Source organism: Eumetopias jubatus, unplaced genomic scaffold (genome assembly GCF_037043125.1).
Source record: "Eumetopias jubatus isolate StellerSeaLion01/CBP00866 unplaced genomic scaffold, mEumJub1_p1.0 scaffold_16, whole genome shotgun sequence".
Lineage (NCBI taxonomy): Eukaryota > Metazoa > Chordata > Mammalia > Carnivora > Otariidae > Eumetopias > Eumetopias jubatus.
Window position 1 is genome coordinate 30,478,525 of NW_028274822.1, and position 22,691 is coordinate 30,501,215.

The 22,691-nt window shown below is 39.2% G+C and overlaps 1 protein-coding gene across 1 annotated transcript in view; it reads left to right on the top strand.

Annotated features, from left to right (window-relative positions):
• The first annotated feature begins 2,243 nt into the window (after positions 1-2,243).
• RIT2 (Ras like without CAAX 2) overlaps positions 2,244-22,691 on the top strand; it is a 388,510-nt gene continuing 368,062 nt past the window's right edge. Inside the window, exon 1 of the mRNA XM_028098362.2 lies at positions 2,244-2,346. Within this exon, the coding sequence (XP_027954163.1) occupies positions 2,244-2,346 (103 nt within the window). The remainder of the gene's footprint in view (positions 2,347-22,691) is intronic.

Sequence of the window (22,691 nt, forward strand, 5' to 3'; positions counted from 1 at the left end):
ACTTTGCCTGACTCTGTTCTATGGAGTGTAAGGACACAAGACGGGAATAAATGCTTTGTGTTCCTATGTGCCATTTTAGGCTATTAGATTGTGTTATTTAGGCATTTGATTCATGAATATGTGTACAATAGGATTGGTCAGGTTGACATTTTCGGTAGATTTCCCTGACATTAGTATACAGAATGAATTGAGTAGTGTAAAAGGGGAAAGGACAGGGAGACTGTCCTCAGGGAGGATAAGTTGTAGGACTCTTCAGGCACAGAGGTTAAACACAAGAAGAGGCTGAACTAAAGCTAGAACTTGGAGGGTGACATTCTCCCTGCAGAGACCGAGAATGATATTGACCTTGTTGAGGATAAGAGTGATACAAGCAGGGTGTCTGATGGGAGTGTCCGGGAGGAAGGTTCATTTTTAAAGCTTGGAGGGAAAACACAAATTGGGCTCCATCAAAATTTAAAACTTTTGCCCTTTGAAAGACGCTGTAGAAGAGCCACAGACCAGGGGGAAATATTTGCAGAACATATATCTGATAAAACACTTATATAGAATATATAAAGAACTATCAAAACTCAGTAATGAAGAAACAAACATCTTGATATATCTATTTTGAACAGACACTTTAGCAAAGAAGGCATGTAGATGGCAAGTAAACACTTGAGATAATTTTCTCTTCTGGTGAGTGCTTATAAACAGTGGGCCGGGAGCACTATTAACTCAAAATAATCATAATCATATCATACAATTAAATAGTGCTTACAATTTGCCAGACACCGTTTAAAGCACTGTGCAAACATTCAACTCACTTAATGAGTTAATAGAGTAGGGTTTAATAAACCATTTTATAGATGAAGAAACTGAGGCACAGAGAGGTGAAGTCACTTACCCAAGGTCACACAGCTATTAAGTGGCTGAGTCCAGACCTGAACACAAGCATCAGGTTCCAGAACCTGTGCTCTTGGCTATGACTATTTGTTACCTCTCCAATTACCAACAAAAATATGTTGAGCATCTCCTGTGTCCAGTACTTGGTCATACACTCTAGAGTCATAAGGAACTGATTAAATACAGTTCCTTTCCTAGAAGATCTTAACATCTAAACAGAAAGATAAGTCTATGTATACCAAACACTTGACTGCATCTAATCATGATACAATTTCACAGTCAGAAAATAGACAATAAACCTACAGAACATCATAATCACTTGTTTGAAAGACAGGGTCTGACTATGACAATTAGTGATTACTGAAAGCATTATAAGACCTCTATAATTTAATAATTTTTCAAAGAAAAACAGATTAAGTAGAGAAGAGCAGAATTTGAAAGAATTCAAATAAGAGGTAGGAGTTTGAACATTTGAAAAAGAATCTTCTTGGATCTTTAATACTGCGATAATTGTCAGCAAAAATATTTATTAAGCATCTCTTTCATGCTTGGCAGAATCCTTTTGTTTTAGATTATCCTTAACTACTGTAAACAAGGATGATCCCTGTCCAAACATGACAATGACCTAATATAAATACCTCCTTATGTTAGAACTGCAGCTGTCAAGTGAGCTGAAACAATTTCTGGTAGCCAGCTATTATTTCAACAACACTAAAGACCCATCTTTAAGAGCCCTGAGTTACTGGGGTTTTTTTCTTCTCAGTTGGTAACATCTCTTTTCCCAGAATGAAAACCGTGCAAGAAGATGGAAGCAAGGAGATAAGCAACAGACATCTTTCTTAATTAATTGACTCTGATTAAAAGAAAATAGTGTTTTTGAAGCTGTAGCTACAGAAGTCAGCCTGTGAGACATAGCATCTTCTAAGTCTCAGATTCGAGCAGCCTGGAAAGTAGCCAAATGCGTGCTTCTAACAACAGCGACCATGCAGGGGGCAGGAGAGAGAAAGGAGAGAGAGAGTGAGGAAGGGGAATGAAGAAAGAAACGGAGGAGGAAAAGGGGGAGAAAAAACCAACAAACAGAGACAGAGACAGAGAATGAGAGAAATCGTGGGAGACGCCAGAGTGAAGGATAGGAAGGAGGAGGGGATGTAAAAGGCAGATTTTTATTGGAGGCAATTGAAGTGGTTGCTATGAGACCCGTTCGAGCAAGAGGACCAGCAGCGAGCCCGACGCTGATGGTTCTTACCTCGTACTAAACCTTTCTTTTGACACAGTTTTAGAGTTGCTTAGTATCTGAGCGAGCACCTGACACGGGCGGGCGACTTTTTCTTTCTTTTTTCTCCTCCCGTCTCTCGGGTAAGATGGAGGTAGAAAACGAAGCCAGCTGCTCCCCCAGCCGTGCATCAGGAGGGTCCAGAGAGTACAAGGTGGTAATGCTGGGAGCTGGGGGAGTTGGTAAAAGCGGTAAGTTTTAATTCCAAATGCTGGGGAAGGAGGGAGCTCTGGAGAGGCAACTCTATAGAGTGAATACTGATAATAATGATAATAATAACGTCGTGGGGGGCTAGCTAGCTGTAGCAGTTAAACACAAGTATCTGACAGGATGTTTAAAAGTAATAAGGACTGCTGAAGAGATGTAGACGAGTCAGAATGAAAAGACAGCCAGTGATAATGTATAGAACTTAAAGAACATTTTTTTCCTTTGATTTCTTGCTGGGTGATATTTGATCATAATTTATATGTCCTTTTTAAAGTTAATAACATGATATTTATGAAATAGCCATGGTATCGGGAAAATATGCTCCTGTTCTCAAAAATACTCACATGAAGCAAGAGGTGCTATGATAGTCAATGAAACACACATACGCAAACACAGACACACAGGAAGGATTATTAGTGCTGACTGTTGTGTTTGTTTCTTGGATTGGGATATTCCTGTCCCCTTTTCCTTGTCTCTGATCTAACATAGTATGGTGCGGTCTTTGAAAGCCTCATGAGGAAAGTTGGTTTTTGAAAGTGACAGGGGTTGAAGGAATGGTATTCTTTGTGGGACCTGTGCAGGGTGATCAAACCAAATTTTGTGGTTAACAGGTTTAGAAGAGAAAGCTACATGCTTAAAGGGATATGGGATGCTAATGGAGGTAAAGACTGGTAAATTTGTTTTGCTACATTTAAAAAAAAAAAAAACCACAGCAGAAGTTGTCAGTGGTCAGGTTTCTTGAGGGGCTCAAAAGGCCAAATATAACAAATTCAAACAATAGATAGGTAACAGTGTTTGAGGCTGATCAAAAGGTGACTATCTTGGGGCTATGGTTATCACTAGAAAATAAAAAAGTAAATATAACTTTTTATATAAATTCAAAAAGATCCCCATGAGGGATACATCTGTGGGGATGCCAGAAGAAATATTAGAGTTAACATGGACAAAATATGTATATATAGTATATATATGTATATATATACCTTTATATATACATATATATAATATATATATATCTTCCATAGTTTTGTGCTTGACAAAAAGATTCAAAGTTGAGGCCAACATTCTTGGTGTAAGAAATATCCCCACCCCAAAAAAGTTGCAAGGTTTGGTAGTGAGTCCACAGGTGGTAAGAAAGTTGATCAGTAAAGAAAGGAGAATAGGGGGCGCCTGGGTGGCTCAGTTGGTTAAGCGACTGCCTTCGGCTCGGGTCATGATCCTGGAGTCCCGGGATCGAGTCCCGCATCGGGCTCCCTGCTCAGCAGGGGGTCTGCTTCTCCCTGTGACCCTCTTCCCTCTCGTGCTCTCTATCTCTCATTCTCTCTCTCTCAAATAAATAAATAAAATCTTTAAAAAAAAAAAAAAAGAAAGGAGAATAGGGAGTGAGACTCTAGGAAACAACAAAGGTAAAGAGGTTAGAAAAAGAGGAAGAGACATAAAATTGAATGCCCCCCCACATCACCCCCCTAAAAAAAAAACACCATGAGGGATTACTATAAAAAGAAAAGAAATAGGTGAATCTGAATTTGGTCAATCACTAAAGGCTTGGTCTAAGTGAGAAAAATAACTCATCTCTTCTCATAAGGAAATGTGAAGTAAAAAACTTTGCAGCTGGGTAAGAATGAGGAATTTTCCTTTTCTTCTTCTTTTTTTTAATGTAATGCTTTGAAGGGGGAAGAATCACACTTGATCTTAGCAAAAGGCCGAGAAGCGACGAAGGGGAAGAATCAAAATAGGTGAGGATTAGGGAGGGAGGGAAAGAAGGAGGAAGGATAAAGAGAAAATAATCCATGCAAAATAAAAGTAGCTTTTGAAAGAATATAGTCAGATACAAGGAGGAAGAACAATGTGAGAAGAAAATAGGAGAGAAACAGGTCTAAGAAGAAGGCAGGAGAGGAGTCAAAGGAAATGCTACCAGCAGTCTGTGAGGTCAGAGAGATGCTGCAAAAGCCCCACAGCGTGCCTGTGGATTACCTTTGCTTGCTGCCTGGGTATTTTCCCGTTTCCCCAGGAACTTGGGGGATGTGGGAATAGAGTGACTGGTTTTTAGTCATCTATTCCATGGAGCTGGACTGCGGAGAGAGAAGCTGTAGGATAGGGTATCCTTAAGCAATATACTTACCCTGGAGGTGGTATTATGTCTAGTGTTTTGACCTTCCCCATATACTATTTGTACTGACTAATCATTGTCACCTTCCCAATAACCAGACATTTTTGACATAATGAAATGTTGGCAGAAATTGTTGACATAACAAAATTCTGGGTTGCTCTCACCTTCACTGTGTATATTAAATAGTTGAGCAAAACTTTTTCAGTGTGATTAACACAGGACTAGCCAGCTCACCTCTGAGATGGTTAAGAATAAAAGAGGGTTATTAGTTCTGTTGTGCTGTTACTTTAGAGAGAATATAATTCATAGGACAATTCCAGGTCCAAAAAATGCCGTCTTTGTGGCTAAACGTTGGGAATCAGAGTGATGGAGTCACATCTTCCTCTTGAGCTTTGCCCCTGTGATTCATTTGGTGTTAACAGTATATAAATATTCAGGCACTGATTCTCAACATTAACCTCTTTTGAAAGTTAAAATGTTTTTTTTCAAATGAACTAATTTTTTTAAATAAAAAAGCCACTTTTTGTATTGCTGAATATCTGGAACAACAGAGCCCCAAATTACTTTTCTTCCCACAATTTCAATGGTTTATGTGAAAGAATTGTACAAACCTATTAAGATGGGTTGTATGAAGGGATTTCAAGGAGATATCTGCTGTTCTGAAGAAACGAAAGAAGATGTATCAAGCTATCATCTGTTTCTAATTCTGAGTCATTCTGAGTCTGCCTTGAACATAAATGAGAAACTCAATTTACTAGAACCATAATTTTTAAATGAACAGAATCTTGGAGATTGTCTATGCTTACTGTGAAATTAGTTTTTTTTTTTTTTTTTTTCCCCCGTATCCATATTTTACTAAGACATCCTTTGGTGAGTAGGAAATTTTGGAAGGATTTGCAACTTCACTGAAACAGGAATTCCCACAAGATTTAAAATGTATGGGCAAATAACTGTACTGCGCCTGAGAAATCTCAAACCACCAATCAACAAGTTATTGAGCAAGTACTATGCATGGGCCCTGTGCTAGTTCCCATAGAGAGGAAGCAAGAAGGAAGTGAACATTCCTGTGGCAGATATGGAAACATGGTTTTCATGCTCATCTCCAATCTCCACAATCTAAATAGCTGTGGCCAATTTGCAAACAGAAAAACTGAGTCCCAGGGTGACCACTTGTGCTTGGTCATGGAGGTAATAATAGATTTCTGTGACGTTTTACCTGACTCTTCTACATTCTATTTAACGCCCTAGAAGGAAGAGCAAAGAGTTCTACCACTTACTATCAAGAAGAAAATAGGGCGCCTGGGTGGCTCAGTTGGTTAAGTATCTGACTCTTGGTTTTAGCTCAGGTCATGATCTCAGGGTCTTGAGGTGGCACCCCACGTGTGGCTCTACGCTGAGCATAGAGCTTGCTTGGGACCCTCTCTCTCCCTCTGCTCCTCCCTAACCCCCATGCTCTCGCTCTCTCTAAAAAAAAAAACAAAACGAGAAAGAAAGAAAGAAAATAGGCCTGTTGGTAATGCATTCTCTACCTCTTGAATGTTATATCTAAAAGAAATTTCTACCATCTAGACTAACATTCTTATTTATGTATCTATACCTTTTTTATCTTTAAATAAAAGTACACAAACATATCTTTAAATAAAAGTACACAAACACGTTATTTATAAATAAAATATCTTTATCACATTTACATTTATGTAATTTAAAGTTATACCTAATATTATCCAAGAGTGTTATAAATACTGAGAAAACAGGATAAACAAGAAAGAGTCCCCACCCTATTTGAAAGATGGAGGAACCCAGACCCGGGAAGTTGAAGGGACTTGCCAAATTCATGCCACAATTGTGGCAGAGTCACATCTGCAATACAACCCTCCTGAACCCCTTGAATCTGTTTTTACTCCATATCCAAGTTTTTACACAGGGTATTGTAAATAAAAATTGGATCAATTACCCAATGAATTTGGTGTGAATTAGGCACATTCAAGCCTCCATCTTTTTGTTCCATTGCCTACCATCCCCTCCCCTCCCTCAAAACAAAGAAAAATAATAAAATCTCACAGCTGTGGTTTAAGAATTTAATGGAGTCGAAGCAATCCTTGTAGCTGTTTTAAACATGAACATTTCGCTGTCTCTGTAGTTTGAAACATAAGGGCTTTTGCTCCATGACAGAGCATGGCTAGTGTCTGCTTTCTTCCCCTGCATTCCCGTCTGGTTCTTCCAGCTCAGACTCAAATTATTCATCAGATCTTATCCAATAATAATAAGATCTTACTTTCCAAGATAGATTTTTCCTCCTCTGTTTTATGACCTGAATTGAGGATAAAATAATTTGAGGCTAGCAGGTCATCTATTCCCTGTGTTCAGACAAGGCATCCGAGGCACAGAATTATTGATTTTTGTCCAAGAGGATACAGAAGGAAGTAAGAAACAGGAAAGTAACTCACGTTTTCTAACTCGAAATTGTTATCCATCAGATTTCGTGAGAAAAGTAGATAACGTGTTCGAATATCAGATGAGATTGACATAGACTTCTCCACTCCCTAGGACACATTTTGGAATTACCTTGGTGAAATTTTATCAGGGGTGAAATATGTTTGAAATAGTTGAGAGAGGGTGGTGTTCCTCACTGCTATTCCAGCCATGACCCCTGCCCTCTGGGACCTTACCCTCTCATGGGGGGAAATATATTGTATACTACAAACTGATGTTTATAGTAGGCCTCTGACTAAGAACTCTGGAAGCTCAGGGTAAGCGATGGCTAAATCTGTATGTAAAATCTGAGAAGGAATCTCAGCAGAGGTGATACTTGAATTGTGTATTAAGGGATGAACAGGATTTCTTGAAGTTGAGAAGGAAAAGTACAGAGAAAGTGGGGGGTGGAGAGGAAGAGAATTTAACAGGAACAGGGCACGCAAAGAGAAAAAGCCATGTGAGGGCTATCACAATAATGGAGGGCTCTTGATAACTTGGTATCTTTGGGGACATTTGGAAAAATCTCCCCTGAGTCACGCTTTCAAACTGTCTCAGAAAACTGTGAAAACTAAGACCAAACAAAGCAAATAAGCTGAAAGCATAAAAAGTTTTAGGGGGCTCAGAATTCATTAGAATGCATCCGTTGTGAATTTTTTTATTAAGAGGAAACTCATTTGTAAAATAGGCAATCCTACTCTGCCCCACACTCTCCTGCAATTTGTCTGTTTTATAGATTGAGTTTTGTGAAGCAGGATTTTATAAAATGAAAGCAATAACAATATTTTCTGAGGTAAACAGGAAGCAGCACAAAACCAATTCCTTCAACCACAATGAACTGGTATAAGCAGGTAGAAAATCGAGCCTTTATCTGATGAATTAAATCAAGGCAAACAATCAAGTGCATCATCCCTGTCCCTAAGGCTCTGTGTTTTACCTCATTAGCAGAACTTTGGATCTGACAAAGCTGAATAATTGCCATGTCATGACCATGTGTTATTTGAACCCTCTGAATTGCAAAAGCAAAAGAAAAAATAAACAGGGAAAAATTAAAAGATTTCAAGACTTGGCAGCCCTCTGCTCTCACCCTTAATTGTCAAAACCCTAATCATACTGCACATCATCACTCACCACAATCCTGTCAGCAAGAATTGGCCAAGAGGTCCAAGTAAGTTTCAGTAGAAAAGTAAATTGGGAGCCACTGGCTCAAATAACGAGTGAAAGTGTAATTCGGGTAAAAGATGTTGATGAACAATATTTCCACGATTATAAGCACTCTATAGATTTTAAACTGATAAAAAAAAAGACTTAGTACCATCCTATGTCCTTATCAGAAAAAGGGCCTGGAGATTAATGAACTTGTATTGATCCCTGACTACCCCTATGCTGCTGGGTGCCTTACACGTACCCATTCACTTTGGAGCCTCAATGGCCAATGATCTGTTGCATTCACCTGACCCCATTTACTCCTCATCTCAGCCTTGTGAGGTAGACATTAGTGTCTGCACTTCATACATGAGAAAACTGGGCCCACAGAAAAAAGTAATGTGCCCAGAGACACAGAGATACGAAATGATGAGCCCGAGGCCCCCACACATCTTTCAGTTCAGTGCTCACACTATTTTCATTTTCCCACGCTGAGAGTTTTCATTGTATTTCTTGAGGAGATGGTACAATGAACCTGAGTTCTGACTTCAGCTGAATCTTTATAGATATATTTCAGACATCAGACAAAATCATAGACACCAAAGTACATGGCAAATTTTAATTTTATATAGAAACTATAGAGAGTGTTACCCTGATGAGGTACAGCCGGGGGAGGATGGGATGTTCTGACCCAACAAGGTTTAGGCACCAAGGACATCTTGCGTTCTGGTTCATTCTGAGACCTGTGGGGGCCTCAACCACATAGGGAAGTGATGACAAGCCCCTCAGCTTGACAAAATCAAGTAACACAGTAATAAGAAATCATTAAAAACTGGAATTATGTTAATGAAGAAAGTAAATGGGGTGCTGGATATATCAGGTGGATTTTTGAAATCTCTTGGGTGCTGATCTGTTTTAGGGAGAATATTTTCTCTATATGTGTATATTACAGAGTAATTCAAAGAAACTCCAGGTTACAAATGGGAAATAACCTTCTCTGTCTTTTATTTAATAAGAATGGAGGGTGTGTGTGTGTGTCTGTGTGTGTCTTGCATGTGTGTGGTCTGTGTGCCTAGACCTATGAAAGGCCCAGAACTATTACCAAGAATGACAACCCTCACCCTGTCTAGCAGTGTGAAAGGGATGTGAGAACAGAGAACTGTCGTGCAATGGGGTAGGTGCAAAGGGAGAGATGCACACATGGTATTTTGAAAACAATGTGCACTGTGGCTCAAGAAGTGAGAGGAACCTCCTATAGGTGGCTTAGCTGCTCAGCTACAGCACTGGAACCAGAAGCCTCCTGACTTCAAGGATGATGGGTTTTCCCATTGAACCATGCTGCCTCTTATAAACCAGCATAAATTCTGCTTCTCTTAATTGGAAGCTAGGCTGCTGAGGGTGATTATTGTGTGTGTGTGTGTGTGTGTGTGTGTGTGTGTGTGTGTGTGTGTGTCTTTGCAATGTGGTGGCATCATGAGTGTATGTTCTCTGATGGAGGGCCATCCTCTGCATTGCTTACAAGCATGTCTGAAAGTCTCTGATCCCTGAATCTGGCTGTTATTTACAAGGTCCAGCAATGTTCTCAACTCAACCCCTTGGGTTTTGCTCATAAATGGCAGCTCTCTGAGGACCATCCCCGAGCAGTGCCATCTGCTCTTCTGGTTCATCAGTGGGCACCAGTTAAGTGTCACTACTGACAATTGTGCTAGGTAATCCGTCCTGCCCTTTCTGTCTGCTCTGCCAACAGCATCACATTAGCATTGGAATAGGAGCTGTTCTGGTTTCCACACTTGCAGGTACTTGAGCTTCCCGTCACTGCCAAATGTATCAGAGAGAGAGCAGTATGTGCCAGATTCTCCCTGGAGTGTGCATGAAGCATGGAGCAGGCTGGAGGACGTTGGAGGAAGCTAAGGATGTTGTATTGAGAAGGGAATCGGAGATGCACAAGGTTGAGAATCCCAGGGAAAAAAATCTTGACTTGAACTAGAACAAGATTGTAGAGAAAATTGGTGGACTCAAAATGAGACACCATACAAGGATTTTTAAGTGGTTTGATGAGTTATGTGGTAGGCGAAGGTCTTTGTTCAGAAGATGGCTTGTACAGGGAAGGCATTGCTTGGGTGTTTGGGTAGTTACTTACTGAAGGGAGAAGGAAACCTTAGAGCGTTGATCACTCCATACTTTCTCTTCACACGCTTTAAAATGAGAAACATGTCAGTGTTGCCTGTGCTGAAGCCTGTGGACACGCACCAGGAGGGATGATTTTCGTTCTGTCCAAACTATGTCTCTTTCAGTTTCTTACCCCCAATGAAAATAATGTAAATTTTCGAGTCTTTAATGTGCCTGATTCTGTTCTAAGTGCTTTCTGCACATTATTTCATGGGATCCTCCAAGACACTGCAGTGTAGCTGGGATGATTTTCCTTAGATTACAGAGGAGAGAAGCGAGTCTTGGGGAGGCTGAGTAACTCGTGCAGGAACCCAGAACCTGTGGTTGCCCTGCAGGAGTCAGCCTCCACCACATCCTGTGCTTTGAACCATCGTGCACTAGACCGCTCACATCCCATGTTCTCCACCTGCCCTGGATCTGTAAGATGACGCCTCAGCGTAGAAATTATGAGAACAATGTGAACCAGAGGCTTGGGCATGCAGAAACCCAGACTTGTGTTTTCTCATCTGTAAATAAGGATAACACCAATACTAACTGCAACGACTCATACTTGAGTATGTATGTATAACAAAACCTCACACATGATAAGTGCCAGATAATGCATGTAACATAAATGGATAATTTATCTTTAACTACTTGTCCTTAATAGCATTTGAACTTGCAGGGGCCACTCAAACTCTGAGTCTCTGTTTTCCCCATCCAAAAATAAAATGACATTATTTAAAATTACCTCAGAGGGCTGTTACATGGATATTAGAAAATATTAAATACCGTGAATTATAGTGCCCAAGATATTCCAATGTCATTAAATCCCTTGCTTGCTGTCCTCCTTCCTTCCCTCCTTCCCTTCCCCCTCTCCCACAGCTCCACCTAAGGCAGTTCACCTTAGTAGTGTAGGGGAGAGTTAATGGCAGATCTTTCAATGGGTTATAGGAAAATGTGATTTGGGTTGAATATTGTAAATGTGTCATTGTCTCTCTACTTACTCTATGCCTACTCTTGCTCTCTGTATCCTTATATGGATTAGTTGCAGCTTTAGTCTCTTGAGTAGCAATTTCGCTGACAATAATAATGGCGCTTTGCTAGTTACCCTAGTAAACAATCCCTGTATTCATCCTAACTGACGCATCACAGGCACAGACGCACCTCGCACCGCCTCAGAGAAAAACGATTTGAGGATTTGAGGACGATAGCCTGGCCTGCTATACTAGCCACAAGAGGTCTGCTTGTAGGGGCTACAGTTCATAACAGAGCAGACCTGTGCTTGAATTTGGACTGAAATTTGTTTCGTTAATACATGTGTTGTTTTAATACATTTTGAATAACGAGATGTTCCCTTTGTTCTCCACAGTAGCAGCTTTGCTACATTGAAATGGAGAGCCCTCTTTAATGGCTGTAGGAACAGCTAATAATAAGCTACACATATAGATTTTTGTTAAATGGAAGAAATCAGACTATTTAGAAGTACAAGGGGCACACCTGTTATTTGAAATTGAATTGTACTTTAACTAATTGGTCTCCTCCCATCATCTTTTAACCCATGTGGACAGCCCACTGCTTTCTGCTCCCCATTTCACCATCAGGGCAAATTGTCCATTTTGGTTTTCTCTTCTCCTGCTCAAACGTCTTCAGTGGCTTGCCCATTGCCAACAGGCTGACATCCAAAGTCCACAGGACTCCTGATGTGTGAGACCATGTGGGCCTGTCCATCAACTAATCATCAAGGAGGCATCCCCAAGGCTCGTCACATAGGGAGTGGCGTTGTGTTGGATGGCGCAGAGGAATCAATCCAGATAGGGCAGAAATTTGGGAACAGAGACAAATGTCGGAAGTCAGGAAGAATCAATGAGGGGCTGAAGTAGAAAATCAAGAAAACTTGTTAATGGAGTCCAGTGAAGTACAAGCATGAAGATCCAGAACCAAAGTTACAAACCCAAGGTGATGCAGAACTGTTATTTTATGTTCGTCCTGGTATGAGAGGATTTGTTGCCCTGCATCTCTCATTTCTCTCTTGGTCTCTCTGTCTCTGTGTCTCTGTCTGTCTCTCCCCCTCTATCAGTGTGAGCTATGCCCTGATCTAAAAAGACCCATACCTACCAGAATGATCTGTCTTCTAGACAAAGTATTCTACTTCTACCTCTCAAATTCTTGAGGCTTCTTCCCTATAGTGTTCATATAATTATTCCAACATAAGCTCTCTCTTCTTTTCTCTCAATTTCTCCAGTTTTATCTTTACTTCCAGATTCTGCAGAAGTATTGTCTGCTCCTTCATATCTTCCCAGTCTCCTTCAGTCTAACATTTGTCCCCTTACACTTAAAATTCTTTCTGACTCTTCATTTCATCACTGCTCACAACTCTACAGGTTCTTCTAGTGTCTGGTTTGTGGTCTTAAAATGTTATTTAAATCTTGCATTTTTATGTAACTTGCAGTCTTTTTATACTTGATCTCCCCATCGTGAATGCAAATTCCTGCAGGATAGGAAATAGATTTTATATGGTCTTTTCTCTCCCGTGAAGCCTATTTATAAATTCAATTTCCTTCTTTCATCTTTGAGAAAGGACAGGGAGTAAGACACCACGCTTATATAGTGAAATAAAACTAAGCAGTATTCTAAAATTCTGTGATGTGAAGAACCCTGGATATAGAGAAAGAAACTGGAACCAATAGTAGGTATGTGAACAGAGGGGAGACTGTGGCTTGGGAGGAAGCTAGGCTCAGGCTAGCATGAATACTCTTTGGTGACAATGCATTTGAAGATGAGAATAAGCCCACTCTATGTTTAGGATGCTCAGTAACACAAAGAGGTCAAAGTAAGGTTGTGGGCCAAAATTTGGCAGATAGGCAAGAATAACCAAGATGCATGTGCCATGTTGCCAGAAGTGATGGTGTGCTAGGCAGATACTGTAGAATCAGGAACAGTGCACATTCCTTGAAAGCCACATGACGGGGACAGTTGGCAGCTGAACACAGATGGAACACTGAAAATAACTCAGGTTTTATTTACAAAACCATTTTCCACCTGATACCAAGAGGAAGGTAGGGTGGAAGAAAAATATTTTATGAAATGTTCTCAGGGGCACCTGGGTGGCTCAGTCATTAAGCATCTGCCTTCCGCTCAGGTCATGATCCCAGGGTCCCAGGATGGAACCCCTCCTCAGGCTTCTCCCTCTGCACCTCCCCTTCCCCCTTCCCTTCCCCTTCTCCCTCCCCTTCCTTTCCTCTTCCCCTTTCTCCTCCCCTTCCCCTTTCCTCTCCCTTGCCCCTCCCCTTCCCCCTTCCTCCTCCCCTTCTCCCCTCTCCTTCCCTCTCTGCCTCCCCTGCTTGTGCTCTAGCTCTCCTGCAGTCACTCTCTCTTTCTCAAATAAATAAATAAAAATCCTAAAAGAAAAAAAGAAATATTCTTGGAAAACCTTAGTAAAGAGCCTGCAGAACTTTGTTTACTCCTGCATTTTTTAGTTCAAAATGCTTATTAACATCTTAGTGAAAAAATTTTTTCTTGATTAAGACTGAGAAAAACTGAGTTAGATTGTGATTATAACTGAATTCTAAAGCAACCACAAGTTTCCACATATTTTTCCTGTGAGGGTGAAAATCATCCCAGGTCATGATTTAATTTTGACAACCTCTACTCTAAAATGAAGGGAAGGAGGAACCCTAAAGAATAGCAGAGAATCACAGGACCAGATTATAATCAAGGTATCACACTTTCTTTCTGGTTTTAGGAAGCTCTAAAATCAAGAAGGCAAGATCCATTTCATAGGTAAAATCGTTGCTGCTATTAAAAGAAAAAAATGAAAAATTTCTGTGCTAGTACTGAGTCTCCCCCCCCCATTTTTCTCCCTGTTGTTTACCTACTTACTTCTTCCTATATGTTTGGTTATAATGAAAGAGCTTAAGCAATCTAATATCAGCTTTCATAATTTCTTTAGACCCACGCCACAAACACCTTTAATATTTTTCTGTCCTTCAAAAATGTATCTCCCACTTACTTCATTCATCACACAAAAGCAAATGGAAAACATTTTTACATAGAATACTCTGCTGTGACAAGTACACAAGTTATCTGCCTCTCTGAACTTATTTGCATTTTCCTTGAGTGTAATTCTGAGACAGCCCAGCATGTTTGAGACAGTGTGGACTTTGGGGATGAATAGACTTGCTCTGAAATTCAGTTCTGCTACTTGTAAGGTGAGTAACTTTGCTGATTTTTCTTTTTCTTCTTCCTGATTTCTCCATGTTGGAGGATCCAGGGTTTATTCCTGAATCTCTTACCTCATCTTTAATTTCTTAGATTATTTCATCCAGCCCTATGGCTGTCTTTATATATCTTTGTATCTTTAGATGAAATTAAATTAATTTTATATGTAGATTAAAACTGAAGGAGACATCACTAAAATGACTAAAATTAGAGAGTAACAATACCAAATGGAGACAAAGATGTAATAGGAGTATAAATTAATACAACCACCATGGAAAATGAGTTGGCACTATGTATTAAGTTGAAGAAATGTTTAAGTTGACCATATGATCTAGCAATTCTATTTCTAGCTACATATACCCAACAGAAACTCACATATGTGTGGACCAAGAGGCATGACCAGAGTGTTCCTAGTAGCATTATTCCTAATGTCCCCAAATTAAAAGTCTAAATCCCCAAAATGCTCATCTGTATAAGAGTGAAAAAATCAGTTGTGTTAGAATAGATTTAACATTACATATATAAGGTTTACATATATACACATGTCACAAAAGAAGGAACACCCATAAAATTTGGATACTAGTTGCCTGTTGAGGAAGGGAGGAGGCGGTTATCAAGAAGGGCATGGGGGACTCTGCAGTTCAGGAAATGCTCTTGTTTCCAGGTGGGTGGTGGTAGCATGAGTGTTCACTTTGTGATCAGTCATAGAATCGTAAAATTTTCTTTTGTGCACCTTCTTAAAGTATACTAAATTTCACAGAAGAAAAGATTTATGATGGTTTAAAACATTATAGCTCCATTCCAGACTTCTTTCCTGAACTCCAGTCGTGTATTCAACTCTCTCCTTGACATCTCCACTTAAATAGCTAATAGTAATTTCAAACTAAATCGGTCCAAAACTAAACCACTGATCTTCTTCCTAAACTTGTTTCATTTACAACTTCCCTCATATCGGTTGATGCCACCTCCATCTTTCCAGTTGCTCAGGCCCCAAATCTTAGGCTGCCATTGCTCCCCTCCTTCTCTCATACTTCCACATCCAAGTCAAAAGCCCTTCTGACTTTATCTTTTACATGTATCCAGAAGTCTCCTTTTCTCAAAACTCGGCTGTTACCACCTTGGTCCCAGGGACCATCTACGATCTGTCATCACCCTGGTCCCAGGTACCAATCTATAATCTGCAGGATTGCCCTAACTCTTCTTCATGCTTCTTCATTACCCCCTGTCATTTATTCTCAACACAGCACTTACAGTGGTCCTTTTCTTCACATTCCATATATAAGTCATATCATATAGTATTTGTCTTTTTCTCTGTGACTTATTTCACTTAGCTTAATACCCTTAATAAGGTCCATCCATATTGTCTCAAATGGCGAGATTGCTTTCTTTATGGCTGAATAATTTTCTGTTGTGTGTGTGCATATGTACACACACACACACGCGCACACACACACCAGTTTATCCATTCATCCACTGATGGACACTTAGGTTGTTTCCACATCTTGGCTGTTGTGAGTATTGTTGTAACACACCTGAAAGTACTTTCATTGAGATTCATTAATTTTCTTTGAGAGTGATTTAATCTCAAAGATAAATACCCAGAGGTGAGAGGGCTGGGTCATCTGGTGGTTCTATTTTTAATTTTTTGAGGAACCTCCACACTGTTTTCTGTAGTGGCCGCACCAATTTACATTTCTACCAACAGTGTAAAGAGATGCCTCTTCTCAGAGTGGTCCTTTTAAACTAAAATTCAGATTTTATTTTTCCTGTGCTTACAACACTGCCATGGGCCATGTTTCACTCACAGTGCTCTTAGTGGCCCTTGTCACTTCTCTGATCTGCCTACCATCTCTCTTGCTTTCTGCCACAGCAACACCAGCTTCCTTGCTGTTCCTAAAATATGCCAGACATGCACACTTTCCCCTTAAGGCCTCTTTCTAGCTTTTTCCTCTTCCTAGAATAATTTTCCCCAGATATCTGCTCGACTTGCTCTATTTCTTTCAAGATTGTTCTATTGTTTTTGTCTCAATGAGCTTATCCTGACTAGCTTATTTTGTCGAAAATCTAACCTGCGTATAACACCTCCTTATAATATTCTTTTCTTGGGTCCATTTTTTTCTTCATATAGCACCTATTATTTTCTAACTCAATTATTTATTATGTTATTGGTTATTGTTAGCTTTCCCCAACCAGGATGTCTTTGTTCTCTCAAGTTCCCTGTGCATCCATGAAATAAAATTACCTAAACTTGAGAGGACTCCATTTATCTCTAACGCACGGATAATAATGCCACCCTTGCCGGGGAATTGTAAGATTCAAGGTAGTTGCAACGGAGATGAGAAGTAATAAGATTCTGGGTAGTTTTTGAAAGAAATGTCAAAAGGAAAGGAAAGAATTGATAGGAAACGGTTGTTGGCCCAAGCAATTAGAAGGGTGTTTTTTGCCATTGAGTGAAATAAGATTATTATATATAAAGTTCTTGGCACTAAAAACCCAGAAGCTTATTTTCTCTCTCCTTTTTAAAAAAGTTTTATTTAAAATCTCTAAGTAAACTCTACACCCAACACGGGGCTCGAACTCACTACCCTGAGATGGAGTTGCATGCCCTTCTGACTGAGCCAGCCTGGTGCCCTTCTCTTAATCTTATGTAGCAAAAGAAAGTATACATAGCTCTTGACATTGTAAAGAGACACAACATAGACCCATTTATAATCACTAGATGCTTATATTCCAGTTGGGTTGGAGACCTTTTCAAACAGAACTTATATTGTAGGTCTGATACGAAGATTAAATCCAAATAAAGCAGTGGTCATCCTTAGAGTAGGTGTTTGATAAATGTGTGAAATTCTTCTTTATATTAATAAAATGGCTCATAGTTGAGGTAAGAAAGAGAAACATTAATAGGTATAAGGTAAATATGCAAATTTACCTTTACACATTCTACTGGAAACAGAGTAAATAAAAACATATTTATAGGTTATAGTAATCTTGGAGATTTTTCTCTCTTAAGGAGGTTTTTGAACCAAACTATTCATGCATTTAATATGCGGCTTAGATGTATTGAGCTCTTGCTTTCCAGCCATTGTTCTGGGAACTGAGAAACACAGTTTCCACCCCTCCCTTCACAAAAGCTAGCATAATGGTAAAGAGAGACTGGGAAAATTACCATCACCAAAACTTTAAAGCTGATATTGGTGTTCACTTTTCCGCTTATCTTTTCCACACAAATGTGCGTTAGGTGAGTGAGACAGAACCGAAATAGAAAATCAGAAATCTCCATCCTCAGCTGTCCTTTTTGGATCCTTTCTTGTCACAGTCTTTCCCAATAGCATGGAGGTTTCTCCCAGGGGCATGGCCCACCTGTCACCTTCTTTCTTCCTATTTCACCTTCTCTCTTTCATCCCAAACACCCATGCAACTGTTCACTCATCCAAGGCTAGGTTTGTTTTGTACAGTGCTAAAGAGCACATTTCTGAAATCCTGTTCCAACATTTGAACGCTGGGTCATTCACTTAGTAGTGCTGCAATCTTGGGCACATTCCTTGGTGGGTCTGTATCTCACTTTCCTTCACTGTCAAATAGGAAGGATGATACACTGGTCTTGCAAGGAATTAATGCATGTATTTCCAATGAATTAATGAGCATGAAGTGCTTAGAGCAGTACCTGGCACTTCTACGTAAGTGCTAGCTACTTTGTGATCGCTGTCACTCTTCTCACCATTATTATTATGTCTTTCCAAGAACCTATTCCATCTAGTTCAGGCTGAGGACTGGGTTTCTACTTTTTGTCCAGTGCTGAGATGACTTCCATTTCTCCTTATTCCCAGAAAAGCATTTCTCATTTACTTCCCTACCTGTAACAACTGCTATTTGAGGTTTAAGGTAAACATTTTGTGTAACCCTGAGCAAATGGGCTAGAGTGATGGGGACCCAGGGCCAGATTTTCTAACCAGTTTCTAGGGAAGCAGGTGGCTGCTGAATCCCAAGCCTCCAGTACTTTTCAGAAAGCAAGAGACATATTTCTACCCTTTTTGAAAACTCTCTGTTTGACCGTAAAGAGTCGCTGCCTGGAATCATCCCAAACACTCAAAGAAGAACTTTCTAATACTTTTTCCAACACTGCAAGCTTTTGTCTATCATTTTAAGTAAAAAACCCCATGTACAATGAGATTTTAGAATCAAATGAGTTCAAAGGAGAAGTAGAAAAGCAAGGGTAGCTTCAATAGTCTGTTCAGTTTGAGCTTATCATGGAAGGTCACAGCTCGTACGTGTCTCTGGGTTGCTCTCCATCACTTCTGGCATGTGCAATTATTTTTAATTTTCACATTTTATAGCTAGCACTTGAGCTATACCAGCTAATCCCTATCTAACTAATAAGGTCCTCTGCTTCCACCTTTATTGATTAATTATCTGTTGGAGTTTTTAATATCCATTTGTGTTTAATTTGCTGATATTAAAAATGCCTCATTCCTGAAAGTGATGAATGGTCTTCCAAAGGATAGGACTCTGGTTTTGATTTATGTAATATTGAGTTCACTGGAGTCTAGCTGGAAACCTGCCATGGGAGATCATTGTAATAAAGAGCCCAATAAGGGATACTCTTCAGGTCTTTGAGAGCTTGCCTACTGCCAGTGGATAAACTGTTTTGCTTTGGTTTGGTTTTTCACCCAGATTTCCATGTAGATCCTTTAGCACCAACTTCCAGAAGATGCCCCCAGTGGGACCTGTCTCCTAAACAAATTTTATGCATCCCTACCTAACTTTTGCATAAGTAGTCATCCTCAGTGACCCAGGTTCAATGACCTTCTAGAATTTTCTCTGCCTATTTAAAATCCATTTGTTCTTGAAGAACCAGGAGGTGAACATCCAGACCTACTATAATTTATAAACTTGTAATTTGTCTTCCTCTCAATATTCCTAACTTTACTAGAATAGCTATACTCTTCATTTAACACTTAACATATTTGGATTTATATGTTTAACTTTCTCTGTGTATGTCCTACCCATTCATTATACTACAAATTCCTTAAGTTAAAGTCTAGTTTAATATTTTAACTATGCCAATAGTTCTTGAAATGTGGTCTCCTGGTCCTTAGTGGCTGTAGTATCTGAGTACTTGTGAGAAATGCAAATTCCCTCCCGTCCCAGGTCTACAGAATTAGAAGGAAGCTCTGAGGTTGGGACCCAGGAATTTGTACTTTATTTTTTTTTAAGATTTTATTTCTTTATTTGAGAGAGAGAGAGCGTGAGAGACAGCATGAGAGGAGAGACAGTCAGAGGGAGAAGCCAACTCCCTGCTGAACAGGGAGCCAGATGTAGGACTCGATCCAGGGTCTCCGGGATCATGACCTGAGCCCAAGGCAGTCGCTTAACCAACTGAGCCACCCAGGTGCCCAGGAATTTGTATTTTAACAAGCTGTTTTGGTAATACTGTTATAAACTCAAGTGTGAACACCAAACTTGTCCTGAAATTGGCTGCACATAAGAATCACCTGGGAGAGTTTTTAAAATGCATACCATTCCCAGCGATTTGGATTTTACTTGGTCTGGGGTGCAGCCTGGACATTGGGATATTTTCAAAGCCCCCCACATGGTTATATTGTGCAATATTTGGGAATCAGTACTCTGTATCACATTTCTTTTTTTTTTTTCCCATATCTTCTTGATTGTCTTGGTAGGTCATGTGTTTCTAAGAATGTATCCATTTCTTCTAGGTTATCTAATTGGTTGGCATCTAATTGTTCATAGTAGTCTCTTAGGATTCTATACGTTTCTGTAGTATCAGTTGTAATGTTACCACAAGGCTTTTTTTCTCTCCCAGAATGGCCAAGGTTAAGCATGTACTAGAGACTCATATATTTGTTAGTTAAAGCAGTTAAAATTACCCATTTTAACTAACTTAATAAAGATTTTAAATATCTTTAATGACCAAACCAACATGATTTTCAAACCATTTTAGATATTATTATAGTCTGACAAAAGAGAGAGAGAAAGGCAGGAGTATATCTCCAGCAGTCACCAAAACATAATACATATAACATGTTTTCCTGGTAGCACATATCTTTGAATGGAACAAAAATGAGTACACATTATTGTTACTTGAACAGGAATTTGGCATGTTATGAAATAATCTTTACAATCCTATGATATGATGAACATGCTTTGCTTTTCTTAAAAATGTGGATTCATTTTTAGGTTTAGGAGCACTGTCCCCCTTCTAAATCTCAAAGGATAGTGTTTAATAACCTGACAAGGGTGAACATGATCTGTGCCTCAGTTTTATGAATTACTAACATATGGACCATGAAAATTCAAATAGGCCAAATTTTATAGTTCTCTTTAATTCTTCTGTGTCTGTTTGGGGAGGGCTGATCCAGACAGTCTTAATTAGAAAATGTTCTTTCCTGGACCTCCCGACAGACTGTAGGTACATACTTGTTGACGCATAGGTGTCTATATTCATTCCTTTGTTTTCTTCTTCCCATATTTTTTTCCAATGTGAAATGTTTTCCCTGCTCTGCTTATTCTGGTTTTTGAACGCATAGCCCATAAGAGACTTTTCTTGATTATTGATATCTCTGCAAAGTTTTGATTATTGTAAATGTAGATGTTGTGTATAAATATTCACTGTGTCTTGTAAATCAGAATCTCTCAACTGAGAGTCAAGGGAACAAACATCTCCTAATTTTAAATTCCTTACCTTTGACATTAGAGGGAAAGAAGTGGAGTAAATAATATCCAAATTCTGTATACCTTTTTTTCAGAAATAATAATGTTAGCTATCTTGTCCAATCAAACTGTCTTGGCAATTGAGTTAAATACTTAGAATCTACATCTTTGAAGTATTACTCAATCAGCCAGTGCATGAAGTCATACTGCAGATAAATGCATAAATAGATATTAGAGATATAATTTTCCTTATGCCATTTTGGTTTAGATAATATGATTACATTAAATTTTAAATGAAGTTTGTCTTTTTACATATGAGCTGGTGGTTTGAATACATTTTCTCCAAAGCAATAAGCTTTAAATTTATTTGTGTCTTTGTCTATGTTTTCGTACTAGATCTACCACCTCAGTTTTTCTAATTGATGGGAACCATAACTTGTTAATTTATGTCTGTTATTTTGAGTTATTTTTAACCCCTCATTTCTTGGAGCTATCTCTCCATATGCCATTCCAAAGATCTATATTAATTAATTAACTGTGAAGCTTTTATACCAACAGTATGGGCATTTCTCAACACGGTTTCCCCAAACATATTTCCATGTGAAACTCGCTGTCATTTCCTGTGTCATCAAAACCCTCTTGTCCTGAATGTCTTCTTCAGTCCTTTGAATGACATTCAATTCAACCCTAAGTAATTAAAAATTCATAGTGCTACCAAGAACCAGTTAAAGAGGAAATATATTATACATTATATGACCACTGATACATACACAGTAGAGAATGACTGGAAAGCAAGAGGGAGATAAATATAAAGCCAATCTATATGCAGACATTTCATATCCAGCTCCAACCAAAATTCTGTAAATACTCCGTCTCTGTAGTCCCAGTGCTATGGTAGTCAATGCCTTGAAAATATATAATCTCTCAATTTCCCTCCAGCTTCCCTTAATCTTCCATGCTCTCTATCAGAGCCATGAGGCATAGGAGCCTGAGGCAAAAATGAGAAAAAAAACACTAATAATGATTTTGGTGGGTTTTTTGCATTAATTTTAAAATTTAAAACATTGCATTAAAAAAGTTTTTTGATTATTGAATTTTTTGCCTGTCCTCCTAAATTTTGTGCTTGCCTCACCTTATTCCCATCTTGGCTTTTAATTTTGCCCCACATATACATTATTGCCTATGTAGCCCAAAACTTGATTGCTCATCTTGCATAAAGTCTTTTGATATACTATAAAAATGAAGATTGTGTGAAAGTAAAATTTAGTTTTCCAAGAGACAATGTCAGTAGTGACATGAGCGGCAACTAGATCCCACAGTCTGCATGGCCTTCATCGGTTCCCATAAATGGCCCTGCCTCGAATTTCTCTCAACCAAAGTGCTAGAAGTAAATCATGCAGAAACCAAGTTTTCTTTCCTTTTTCACTGAGCTACCACAGAAATGACTTCTTTGGAAATTTCAGTTCTGAGGAAGGCATTGTCTTCTCCATGCTGACAGGTTCTATCACCCGTATGATACTCACTCTTTATGCCCTCGTCATGTATTTAAATGTGTCTGCTTCT